At 46.1% G+C, this 12,500-nt stretch overlaps 1 protein-coding gene across 2 annotated transcripts in view; it reads left to right on the forward strand.

Moving 5' to 3' along the window:
• Positions 1–4: 4 nt before the first annotated feature.
• Positions 5–12,500, forward strand: part of LOC132993898 (atlastin-2-like) — a 20,531-nt gene continuing 8,035 nt past the window's right edge. For both annotated transcript variants that reach the window (XM_061063909.1, XM_061063910.1), the window contains exons 1-7: positions 5–163; positions 7,656–7,909; positions 9,616–9,747; positions 9,832–9,936; positions 10,008–10,058; positions 11,039–11,095; positions 11,684–11,776. In XM_061063909.1, coding sequence (XP_060919892.1) covers positions 109–163; positions 7,656–7,909; positions 9,616–9,747; positions 9,832–9,936; positions 10,008–10,058; positions 11,039–11,095; positions 11,684–11,776 — 747 coding nt within the window. In that variant the 5' untranslated portion in view covers positions 5–108. The remainder of the gene's footprint in view (positions 164–7,655; positions 7,910–9,615; positions 9,748–9,831; positions 9,937–10,007; positions 10,059–11,038; positions 11,096–11,683; positions 11,777–12,500) is intronic.

A 12,500-nucleotide genomic window follows, 5' to 3' on the forward strand; every position in this document is an offset into this window, starting at 1 on the left:
CAGAAGCTAGCTTGAAAAGGGGGCGGGGCTTCGGCTCAGTATTTTAGGACCGCGCGGACAAGAACCGCGGCTTTGAGTTGTGTGACGTCAGCGCATTCAGCAGGAAAGATGGCGGCGGAGGAGAGCAGGGTGAAGCGTCGGAGCAACAGCATCTTCACAGACGGTGATTATAAATCCACGAAGTGTTTAAAGATGTTAGAGACACCGGAGAGGACACGCAGGGCTGTGCTAACCCCCGGTGTGTGTCCCGGTGTGTGTCCCGGTGTGTGTCCCGGTGTGTCCGGTTGTTTCTCCTTCACCTCTTTCGGTTAAATCTCTCTGTGTGTCCCGGTGTGTGTCCCCTCGGGGCTCCGTGGGTCGTGTCTGAGTGTATCCACTCAGCGTGACTGAGACTCTCATCATGAAGCTCCAGCTGTGTGTTTGTTGTTAGCAGCGCGGCTAACAGAGGCTAGCTGCTACGAGCTAACAGAGAGGCTAGCTGCTACGAGCTAACAGAGCTAACAGAGGCTAGCTGCTACGAGCTAACAGAGGCTAGCTGCTACGAGCTAACAGAGCTAACAGAGGCTAGCTGCTACGAGCTAACAGAGCTAACAGAGGCTAGCTGCTACGAGCTAACAGAGAGGCTAGTTGCTACGAGCTAACAGAGAGGCTAGCTGCTACGAGCTAACAGAGAGATTAGCTGCTACGAGCTAACAATTCTACAATTCTCTCTGGGTGGCTGTGCCTCAGTGGGTAGAGTCGTCTCCTCTCAACTGGAAGGTGGAGGGTTCGATCCCCAGCTGAGCAACATGTCCGATGTGTCGTTGGACACTTCACCCTGAGATGCTCCCTCTGCTTCAGTGTATGAATGAAGTTTTAAATGTGATGTGAGCCAGTGGAAGGAGATGAACAGCTGAGTGACAGGTTGAAGTCCTGCCAGTAGAGATATCACAAGAGCCTGAACCAGGAGCTGTGTAGTTCTGACAGGTAAGAGCCTGAACCAGGAGCTGTGTAGTTCTGACTGGTAAGAGCCTGAACCAGGAGCTGTGTAGTTCTGACTGGTAAGAGCCTGAACCAGGAGCTGTGTAGTTCTGACTGGTAGGAGCCTGAATCAGGAGCTGTGTAGTTCTGACAGGTAAGAGCCTGAACCAGGAGCTGTGTAGTTCTGACTGGTAAGAGCCTGAACCAGGAGCTGTGTAGTTCTGACAGGTAAGGTCTGATCTTCCTGATGTTGTTCAGGGCAAATCCACATGACCGGGCAATCGAGGCTACTTGAACCTTAAAAGTTAGCTGGTCATCAATCATGACACCCAGGTTCCGGGCAGACTTTGTGGGCATGAGTTTGGTTGTTCCAAGCTGGATATTGATCTGTGGTTGCATAGAGGGACTGGCTGGGATGACAAGGAGCTCAGTCTTTGAAAGGTTGAGTTGAAGGTGGCGTTCATTCATCCATTTAGAGATATCAGCAAGGCATGATGAGATTCTTGTATCGTCAGCATAGCAGTGACAGGAAGAGCTGGATTATCAGCATAGCAGTGACAGGAAGAGCTGGGTATCGTCAGCATAGCAGTGGTATGAGAAGCCATGAGAGCGGATTATTGAACCAAGTGAGCTTGTGTATATGGAGAAGGGGACCAAGAACTGACAGCGGCTAGCCTCTACGAGCTAACAGCGGGTAGCCTCTACGAGCTAATGGTTTCTCAGTGTGAATAATATGATCTCTGTGAATCAGACTGAATAATGTTGTGTTGTGGGAGGTTAACTCAGCTTGAACAAAACCTGCTTTAAACATTGAACAATTTACACAAAACAAAATTTTTAACGAAAAGAAAGCTGGAAACTTAACTCTGACTCTTTTAATAATTTAATAATCATCCCTTAAATCAACATAAATTATAATAATATAATAAAACATCATTTCAAATCTGTTTATCAGATTTAATGTGTAAAAATGTTTTTAGGACAGATAAATATTAACTCATCTTAAAGTGTTGATTTGGTATAAAGTTAGAGAGCTGTGAAAGTGATTTTAAGATTTATTGTAATAAAAATGATTTAATTAGAATATATGTTGACTAAAACAAACTGAGATTAGTTTTAGTGTAAATGTGACGACGGCTCGATAACGCCAAAATCATGACTACGATTAATTAAACACGATTACTCGTCGATTTACGACATCCGCATCGAGTGAATTTATCGACTGTAAATTCTCTGAACGCTTTGAGAAACAAGCAATAAATTAAAACGTTTAAACCTTAACCACACGTGACAAAACGAGCGCAACACGGCGTGTGGCACAGTCATCGTTTAATCTCGATGATCTTGTTTTCATAATTTGAGGGAATAATAACTCAAACTGGATGAATGTCAGCTGTAGATCAGGATTAGTAAAGGTCCCGTCTGCACTCCTGAACACATCCGAGGTTGTTTCAGGACGCCGCTCCGGATGTTCTCCTGATCTGCTCGTTCACACGCACCTCACAGCGGTGAGGTTGATTACACGCACGGAGATGGTAGAGGTGGCGTGCAGACAGTCTATGGTCGTGCAGCGATCACACCCCCTCCCACTGGCCCCAGGTGAATTCTCCTGATTATATCCTGCTGCGTTCTCACATCAGCCTGATATCAGCGTATCCAGTGACCATCGGTATCGACTCATTTTGTAACGGATATACGTTGATATTTCTAGATTTATAAAATCCACTCAGACTGACAACTTGTGTGTGTTTTAACTTGAGGAGGTTTCTGTAGCTGTGTGTGTGTGTTAACTTGAGGAGGTTTCTGTAGCTGTGTGTGTGTGTTAACTTGAGGAGGTTTCTGTAGCTGTGTGTGTGTGTTAACTTGAGGAGGTTTCTGTAGCTGTGTGTGTGTGTTAACTTGAGGAGGTTTCTGTAGCTGTGTGTGTGTTAACTTGAGGAGGTTTCTGTAGCTGTGTGTGTTAACTTGAGGAGGTTTCTGTAGCTGTGTGTGTGTTAACTTGAGGAGGTTTCTGTAGCTGTGTGTGTGTGTTAACTTGAGGAGGTTTCTGTAGCTGTGTGTGTGTGTTAACTTGAGGAGGTTTCTGTAGCTGTGTGTGTGTGTTAACTTGAGGAGGTTTCTGTAGCTGTGTGTGTGTTAACTTGAGGAGGTTTCTGTAGCTGTGTGTTTTAACTTGAGGTTTCTGTAGCTGTGTGTGTGTTAACTTGAGGAGGTTTCTGTAGCTGTGTGTGTGTTTTAACTTGAGGAGGTTTCTGTAGCTGTGTGTGTGTTAACTTGAGGAGGTTTCTGTAGCTGTGTGTGTGTTAACTTGAGGAGGTTTCTGTAGCTGTGTGTGTGTTAACTTGAGGAGGTTTCTGTAGCTGTGTGTGTGTTTTAACTTGAGGAGGTTTCTGTAGCTGTGTGTGTTAACTTGAGGAGGTTTCTGTAGCTGTGTGTGTTAACTTGAGGAGGTTTCTGTAGCTGTGTGTGTTAACTTGAGGAGGTTTCTGTAGCTGTGTGTTAACTTGAGGAGGTTTCTGTAGCTGTGTGTGTGTTTTAACTTGAGGAGGTTTCTGTAGCTGTGTGTGTGTTAACTTGAGGAGGTTTCTGTAGCTGTGTGTTTTAACTTGAGGAGGTTTCTGTAGCTGTGTGTGTGTGTTAACTTGAGGAGGTTTCTGTAGCTGTGTGTGTGTGTTAACTTGAGGAGGTTTCTGTAGCTGTGTGTGTGTGTTAACTTGAGGAGGTTTCTGTAGCTGTGTGTGTGTTAACTTGAGGAGGTTTCTGTAGCTGTGTGTGTGTGTTAACTTGAGGAGGTTTCTGTAGCTGTGTGTGTTAACTTGAGGAGGTTTCTGTAGCTGTGTGTGTGTTAACTTGAGGAGGTTTCTGTAGCTGTGTGTGTGTTAACTTGAGGAGGTTTCTGTAGCTGTGTGTGTGTTAACTTGAGGTGGTTTCTGTAGCTGTGTGTGTGTTAACTTGAGGAGGTTTCTGTAGCTGTGTGTGTGTTAACTTGAGGAGGTTTCTGTAGCTGTGTGTGTGTTAACTTGAGGAGGTTTCTGTAGCTGTGTGTGTTAACTTGAGGAGGTTTCTGTAGCTGTGTGTGTGTGTTAACTTGAGGAGGTTTCTGTAGCTGTGTGTGTGTGTTAACTTGAGGAGGTTTCTGTAGCTGTGTGTGTTAACTTGAGGAGGTTTCTGTAGCTGTGTGTGTTAACTTGAGGAGGTTTCTGTAGCTGTGTGTGTTAACTTGAGGAGGTTTCTGTAGCTGTGTGTTTCTGTGAATGTGTTCTCATCTATCTTCTTTTTGGAGTGTTTCTGACTCTGATGAGCAGAAGTGGAAAGAGTTCAAGAAACCAGAATATTAAACTTCCATAAGATTCTAGTTTAAATCAAACGGTATCTGTTTGTTACCACGGGAACAGTAGTAGAAGTCCCAGACTCCCAATATTTGGTTATTCCTCAGGCCCCGTGTCCACCTCGTGTGTTTTTCTGAGTGCCAGCATCTTTCCCAAATTGTAGAGTGGAGAGCGTTGGCAGCATTAAGCGGCTGCTTGGAGAAAAAGATTTGGGACGGATACTAGACGCCCTCGCCGAGCTGCTAGCTATCCAGCTAACGACTTCTGCTACATTACCTGCAGCAGCTAACGGATGAGTAGCTATGTGGCTAATCTTTATCACAGCTGGTTAGCTCAGCTAGCATGAGGAGGCCTGCTGTGGATGTTGAACCTTATCAGTGCTTTTTAAAGAAGTGTTATCTACACTGTGGTCCAGGTGTGTTTACAGCTGTTTCAGCTCCTCTCTGTGTTTGACCTGCCGGGGCGGCGCTGGGAGGAGCTGCTCGCTCTGCGCTCACACCAAAGTGGGACAAGAAAGTGAGCCATGCATCATGTGATGCTCACTGGTCCTGGTGATCCTCTTACTCCAGATCTGGAGCTCACACTCTGAAACATTCAGCTCTTTTGTTCTCCCTCAGAAAACAGGAATTCTTACACATGTGATGTTTCAGAGGCGTGTGAGCATTAAGGAGCAGAGGTTGCTGAATGATGTCCTTCCAGAGAACAGGCTGTACCATGAAATGTTGTCCTCTCTGAACGTGAAAGGAAGAATGTGACGTTTCATTTGACAAAACAGGACAAACGGGATCCTGTGGAGAGAAGCCAGAGTGAGGGAGCGGCCCACAGCGGGCACTCCTGAGCTGGTGGTGGGGAGGGGGTTTGGTGCCTTGCTCAAGGGCACCTCGGCAGTGCTCAGGAGGTGATCTGGAACCTCTCCAGCTACCAGACCAACTTCCAGATTTGGTCCGCACCGGGACTTGAACCGGCGACTCTCCAGTTCCCAACCCAAGTTCCTACAGACTGAGTTACTGCCGCCCCGTGATGTGCTCGCTCTTTAAGGGTCTGAATGTGTGAAATCCAGCACACGATCTGTACCGAGCACGTTTGACCCGGAAAGTCGAGTTTGTTTGACTAGTGGCGTGCTCAAGCTCGCTACACTTGCTCGGCCCGGTTTGATGCAGTCGGCCACGGCACGGTAAAGTTCACGCACGAGCACGGGAACACAGCGTGGCTACGAAGTATTCACGATCCCCTTCCTGTGTAGAGATGCTGATCAAACGTGCCGTTGGTCAGGAGTGTTGGCGAGAACGGCTGCTGTGAGTTGGATGGTTACATCATCGTCTCTAGCTGCTTCTGAGTGTGAAATATATTCATGCTGTTTGTAGAGACTAACGACCTCTAACCACACTCAGGTCAACCAGCAGGAAATGCTCCGTCTCCTCGTCCATCTTAAAACGCTAAGCTGGCGTTTTTTTAGGGTTGGAAATGTTTCGTCAGAAAGAGAAATGGAACCAAACCTTTGTGGATTCAGATGATTAGTGCCTCATGACGAGGAAGTCTTAGAAAAACAGGATTGACCTTATAGGGTGATGTCATAACCATCACAGGTAGACTGACCACGAGATACCTGAGTGTGAGACGATGGTTTCTGTTCCTGTAGGAGACACGAGGTTGTCTGATATCAACACACCTGTTTACAGCTTTAATAAGATTTAAAACTTTTACTCTGCACTGTCATTATTATTATTTTAACTCTTTTAATTTCTTTACTTTTTATTTTATTTAATTTGAATTATTTTAATTTGAACATATTTTTAGATTTAATAATTTCATTGATTTTAAATGTTCTATTTAATGTTTCTTTTCTTTCCTCTGTCAAGAAGCACTTTGAATTGCCTTGTTGTTGAAATGTGCGACATAAATAAACAACAACGTTTTATTCAGTAAATCGAGGAAAAGAACTACACTGAAGAACTACAACACCCATGTTTGACATTGTTCTTTGAACCTACAGATGACATGTTTCTGTGTTTAGCGTGTAACGCTGCACTTGTGCGTCTGTGCAGAAGAAGACGTGTTTGTCCTGAGGCAGCTCGTGTCCTGAACACAGAGGACTCAGCGGATCACTGAGTCTCTTAAAAGCCTCGCTGAGAGCACACATGGCGCTCTGAACGGCGAACTCTTTTCATGCCGTGTGTATTTGAAGCAGATCAGTCGTGGTGGTGTTGCTGCAGAGCGCTCACATGGCCCGAGCAGTTCCTCGCTGACCTGAATGAAGACTCTTCTTCTTCCTCTCGGGGGGCTGCGGGCGCCGCTGCTCGGGCCCGTTAGCTGAGCTGTGGGATCACGCTGCTGTCATGCTTACACAAGGTCACACTCTCATGCATGAAAACAGAAATCTGTGCAGCTTGATTCATACCAGGGAGAAATAAAACAAAGTCTTTCACTGAGACCCAAAACCCCCAAATATGTCCAGAATCAGACGCCAAGCTCCCAGAGGCGGTCGACTTTATCCATGCCATACAAGGAGACGGCTCCGTGTATTTAAACCTCCAGTCATCCTTAACAGCACTGACTCCCTTCACTCTTTGTTTTGGCTCAGCTCCGGGGAAGCTTCACTCACAGCGGGATGTCAGGAAACTTTGTCCGCTGTCACTTCTCAACGCCACATTTTATTAAACGCCGTCTGAGCGTCCACTTAGAAAACTGAATTTATCCCCCTCCAGCGTTCACGCCGACCATGCAAACACTTACAAACAACAGACGGAGTGTCAGAGACAACGAACCAATCAGTGTTTAACAAAGATGACGCCCCCGTGTGGTGTCTTTGTGTAATGACACCACACGGGGTGAAAGTTTAAGTAATCAATAACAGGAGTCACGGGGTTAAACCAGTGGCTACTATCAAGACTTAACTTTCTGAGGGGCGCCAAGCAGCGGCGGCCGGAGGGCGTTGAACTCAGTCACAGGAAGTGGTTGTGTTCTCCCTCAGTAAAGAACCGTTGACCTGTTGGCAGGATGTCGGCTGTAATGCCTGCACGCCGCTGTGGTCGACACCCGGGCAGTTAAAGGTCATGCTGCCCGCAGATCGATCACTTCAGATTTTAAAGAATCTGTTCTTTGTTATTAAACACGAAGTACGGCACACGGGGACTCATTTGTTAAAGTCAGACTATGAAGGCATTGGAACGTTAGCGTGTCACTTCCTGAAGGCGTTCTAAGTTTTCTTAAAGTGAGCGCTCTAACGCTCAGAGTGAACGTTTCAGGTGACTGCAGATTTATTTTATTACTCGAGTCAGGGTGCTGCGATCGCCCCCGTCTCTTTATTCTCTTTAAATCAGAGGATCTGCAGGTCGCTCTCTCGTAACGATCACTTTCTCTCTCCAGACAAACCCACGATGACACGTGACCAGGAGGAAGACGACCTTCTGGAGGAGGAGGTGGGCGTGGCCCGGCCGGTGCAGCTCGTGGTGGCGGATGAGGAGGAGCACTCGTTCTCTCTGCAGGAGGTGGCGTTGGAGCGGCTGCTGCTGCAGGAGGCGGTGCAGGACCTCAACGTCGTCGTCGTCTGCGTGGCCGGAGCTTTCCGCAAGGGCAAGTCCTTCCTGCTGGACTTCATGCTGCGCTTCATGTACAAACAGGTAAAACTAATGTCAGTCAGGGGGAGACTGAATCATCAAATCAAACTAAAACTAACCAACACGACGGCTTTGAGACTGAATCATCAAATCAAACTAAAACTAACCAACACGTTGGCTTTGAGACTGAATCATCAAATCAAACTAAAACTAACCAACACGATGGCTTTGAGACTGAATCATCAAGTCAAACTAAAACTAACCAACACGTTGGCTTTGAGACTGAATCATCAAATCAAACTAAAACTAACCAACACGACGGCTTTGAGGAAAAAGAAGAAAAAGTTCAGTTTTTATTTCTTACACAGAAAACAAATATTCAAATTATTTATTTATTTCTTCTTTTATATGTTGAGAATTTTCAGTCAGAATATTTGCTTTTTTGAATGTTTGCTTTAATTTCTGTTTCTCTAACAATCAGCAACTTTCAAACATTCATCAGTTTCCTTTAAGAGCGCACTCACACGAGGTCACCTGTACCGAGCCTGAACACGCTTCACCCCTAAAGTCCACTTTACCAGTGCACGGTACACTTCCTATCCTCGGCCCGGTTTGTAGAGGTGTTCTTCAGCACGGTACACTTCCTATCCTGGGCCCGGTTTGTAGAGGTGTTCTTCAGCACGGTACACTTCCTATCCTCGGCCCGGTTTGTAGAGGTGTTCTTCAGCACGGTACACTTCCTATCCTCGGCCCGGTTTGTAGAGGTGTTCTTCAGCACAGTACACTTCATGAACGAGCACACATGAAGTTCATGTCTCCCTGTTGAAGATCTCTGTCAGCGGCTCCTTTAGCTTTAAAACACAGCAGCAGGAAATAATCCCCTAAACCTCTGATCCACATGTTAACTGTGTGTGCGGCGGTGTGACTCGACCTTTTGACTTTGGTAATCTACGGTAAGTGTCAAGGAACATTCTGGAGGGTTACATGACTCTGTAAAGAGGATTTTATTCGGGCACAATGTCGGCTCTGTGGGGCGTCCCCCCCCCTCCCCTCTGCTGCTTAGTCACACATAAAGGACATATTTATGCATGAAATAAGCCCCGCCCACACAGGTCAGGCCACACTGGATTGGCGTACGTGACTTGACCTCTGAACACGCTCAGAGAAAGTAAGTTTCTCTGCTTTGACTCTGAGTGGGTCCCCGTTTAGATCCTGAACACCAGTTTAAGGTCGTTTTAGTTTAGTGGTCATTAGTCCGCTCTCCAGAACTCTTTATTTTATTTTATTTTTTTCAACAGAAAACATCAACAACATAACAACATCAGAATAATTGCCAGACATTTAGACATGTTAAATTTTAGGTCATAACCTCAGTACTGCAGCTCACCAGGGGTCTTTAAATTGCTTCTCATCATTTACATGATAAGATCAAATAAATCGGTGAAAAGGAGGTAAACGACATAAAGTTGTTAGAATGAGTGTGGGGCAAACCACTGAGCACCTTATCTACTGATCTGTCAAATATTGTCTCCATTTTGCTTTGTAGTCCTTTCTTACTCTCAATAATCGAGAACTCTCTTTGAAGGTCTCAATCTCTACGTCATCAAATCATCTGACTGCCTCAGTTAATATTATCTCATAATATTATATCAGATATTAAATCAAGACCACCACTGTTTATTCCTCTTTCTAAAACAACAAACGGGTTCATGGCGTTTAAAGACGACTCTGGAACAGAGCGATAACCTCGTCTGTTTGTCTTTGTCCAGTGTGACTCGTGGGTCGGCGGGGAGGAGCAGCCTCTGACCGGCTTCACCTGGCGAGGCGGCTGCGAGAGGGAGACGACGGGCATCCTGGCGTGGAGTGAAGTGTTTGTGGTGAAGAAACCAGACGGCAGCAAGGTGAGTCCACGGGAACCAGAAACTTCTGAACCCTTTAAGAGATCCAAAACGACCACACGGGTGACCTGTGTGATTTTGTTTCAGGTTGCAGTTCTACTAATGGACACCCAGGGGGCGTTCGACAGCCAGTCCACCATCAAAGACTGCGCCACGCTGTTCGCTCTGAGCACCATGACCAGCTCGGTGCAGGTGAGACATCTGTGTTCAGGTAACAAACGTCTGTAGTGAGAGCCAGAGTCTGACAGCTGTTTGTGTTTCAGGTATACAATCTGTCCCAGAACGTTCAGGAAGACGACCTGCAGCACCTCCAGGTCAGACCCAATGTTTACACACTTTGTTTACACAGCTTTTATTTTGAAGGCATGTGGAAGTGCATCCTGATTACTGGAAAGTTTGAGTGTCACATCTCTTATAAATACTGAGGTGCATTGAACTGTCTGCGTGGTTTTGTGAATCGGACCCGGCTGTGTCTCAGTGGGTAGAGTCGTCTCCTCTCAACTGGTAGGTCGAGGGTTTGATCCCAGCTGGACAACATGTCCGATGTGTCCTTGGGCAAGACACTTAACCCCGCATTGCTCCCTCTGCTTCAGTGACGGTGTATGAATGGATTAGTGCAGAATAATGTCAACTGTAGAAAAGTTTAAAAAGAAGCTTCTGTTCCTACATGACATGAGGGGACGTACCAGCGGCTCCTCGCTCTCATATTCAGCAGAAACATGTTTATGAACTTGATCAGAATCGAGTGCAGCTCTTGTTTTATTAACAATATGAGCTGCTGACCAGAACACCTGCTCCTGGTTTACTTAAATAAGAGCGAGCCAGCTTGGAGAGTTGCAGGTTTCTAGAGACCCTGTGTCTGTCCTCCAATCAGTGAGCTGCTGTCTGCAGAAAGGCTCATTACATTTCCAAGTTGAACTTCCTCCCCCTGTTTGAATGAATGTTTGAACCTTGAATAAACACTGCAGCCCGGGTTAGTGCGTCCTTTTCAGGTCGTTAATTTTGTGACTCCTCCTCTCCGCTGAGCTTTCTGTCGTTCTGATAACAAATCTTGTTCTGACTCCAGACGGCTTCACTGTTAAACCTCTGAGTGGAGATCTCCATATCAGGTGTGTTTATTCTCCTCCTGGAGTTCAGGGTTAAGACCTGAAGCTGAAGCTTCCATGTTTGGAGTTTTCTTCTTCTTTGAATCTGAGCCGCATGAGAGGCTCATTAAAACATTTAGAGCTGCAGAGAGTCACGCGCACACACACACTCCCTCTGATTGATCTCGTGATGTTTGTCCTCTCCGCAGCTCTTCACTGAATACGGCCGGCTCGCCATGGAGGAAGTCTACGAGAAACCCTTCCAGGTACGACCTCCTGATTCCCCTTTAGAGACCAGAACAGGAAGTGATCTTCAGTTAGATTCTACCAGATCCGTGTCGGGTCGTCTCAGTGGAGCAGACATTCACTGTATCAACAAAATGGCATCGTTCTTACCGACCTGCTAGAAGCACGCCACGAGACGAGTCAGAGCCAATCAGATCGTCTGTTTCTTATCCCTCATACATCTCACTCCTGATTCGGTAATAACTCCTTGGTCTCAGGACTCCAGATGTCGGTCTGAGCACGGTGCTGACACGCCACGCACACGTATCTGGGGGAATTTTGCCCCCCCCCCCCCCCCCCCACCACTGTATCAGGTCCTTTATTACCGTGTCATTTTTTGGCGTTTCCACTCCACAGTTGAAATGGAACAAAAATAACGGATCTGTAGCGTCCTACTTTTGTGCTCGCCTTCTGTTAGCGTGCAAAGCGTACCGACCGACCCTAAAGGGTGGAGCTAAACACTCTGCAGTTCTTTGATTTGTGGAACGAATCGTCACTTCCTGTGTGGACTTTGAGTCACTCGGAGACGCTTCTGATGAATGACCTTCACGTGTCCTTCATGTGTCCAGACTCTGATGTTCCTGATCCGGGACTGGAGTTACCCCTACGAGCACCCGTACGGTCTGGAGGGGGGGCGGAGCTTCCTGGAGAAGAGACTGCAGGTGAGTTTGACCTGATTCGTGTGTGTGTTTACATCATGTGTTTACATCGTGTGTTTACATCGTGTGTGTGTGTGTTTACATCATGTGTTTACATCATGTGTTTACATCGTGTGTGTGTTTACATCGTGTGTGTTTACATCATGTGTTTACATCGTGTGTGTTTACATCGTGTGTTTACATCGTGTGTGTGTGTTTACATCGTGTGTGTTTACATCGTGTGTGTTTACATCGTGTGTGTTTACATCATGTGTTTACATCGTGTGTGTTTACATCGTGTGTTTACATCGTGTGTGTTTACATCATGTGTTTACATCGTGTGTGTGTGTTTACATCGTGTGTGTGTGTTTACATCGTGTGTGTTTACATCATGTGTTTACATCATGTGTTTACATCGTGTGTGTTTACATCATGTGTTTACATCGTGTGTGTTTACATCATGTGTTTACATCGTGTGTGTTTACATCGTGTGTGTTTACATCGTGTGTTTACATCGTGTGTGTTTACATCGTGTGTTTACATCGTGTGTGTGTGTGTTTACATCGTGTGTGTTTACATCGTGTGTGTTTACATCGTGCGTGTGTTTACATCGTGTGTGTGTTTACATCGTGTGTGTTTACATCATGTGTTTACATCGTGTGTGTGTGTGTGTGTTTACATCGTGTGTGTGTGTGTGTGTGTTTACATCGTGTGTGTGTGTGTGTTTACATCGTGTGTGTGTTTACAT

Source organism: Labrus mixtus, chromosome 2, assembly GCF_963584025.1.
Source record: "Labrus mixtus chromosome 2, fLabMix1.1, whole genome shotgun sequence".
NCBI classification, from domain to species: Eukaryota; Metazoa; Chordata; class Actinopteri; order Labriformes; family Labridae; genus Labrus; species Labrus mixtus.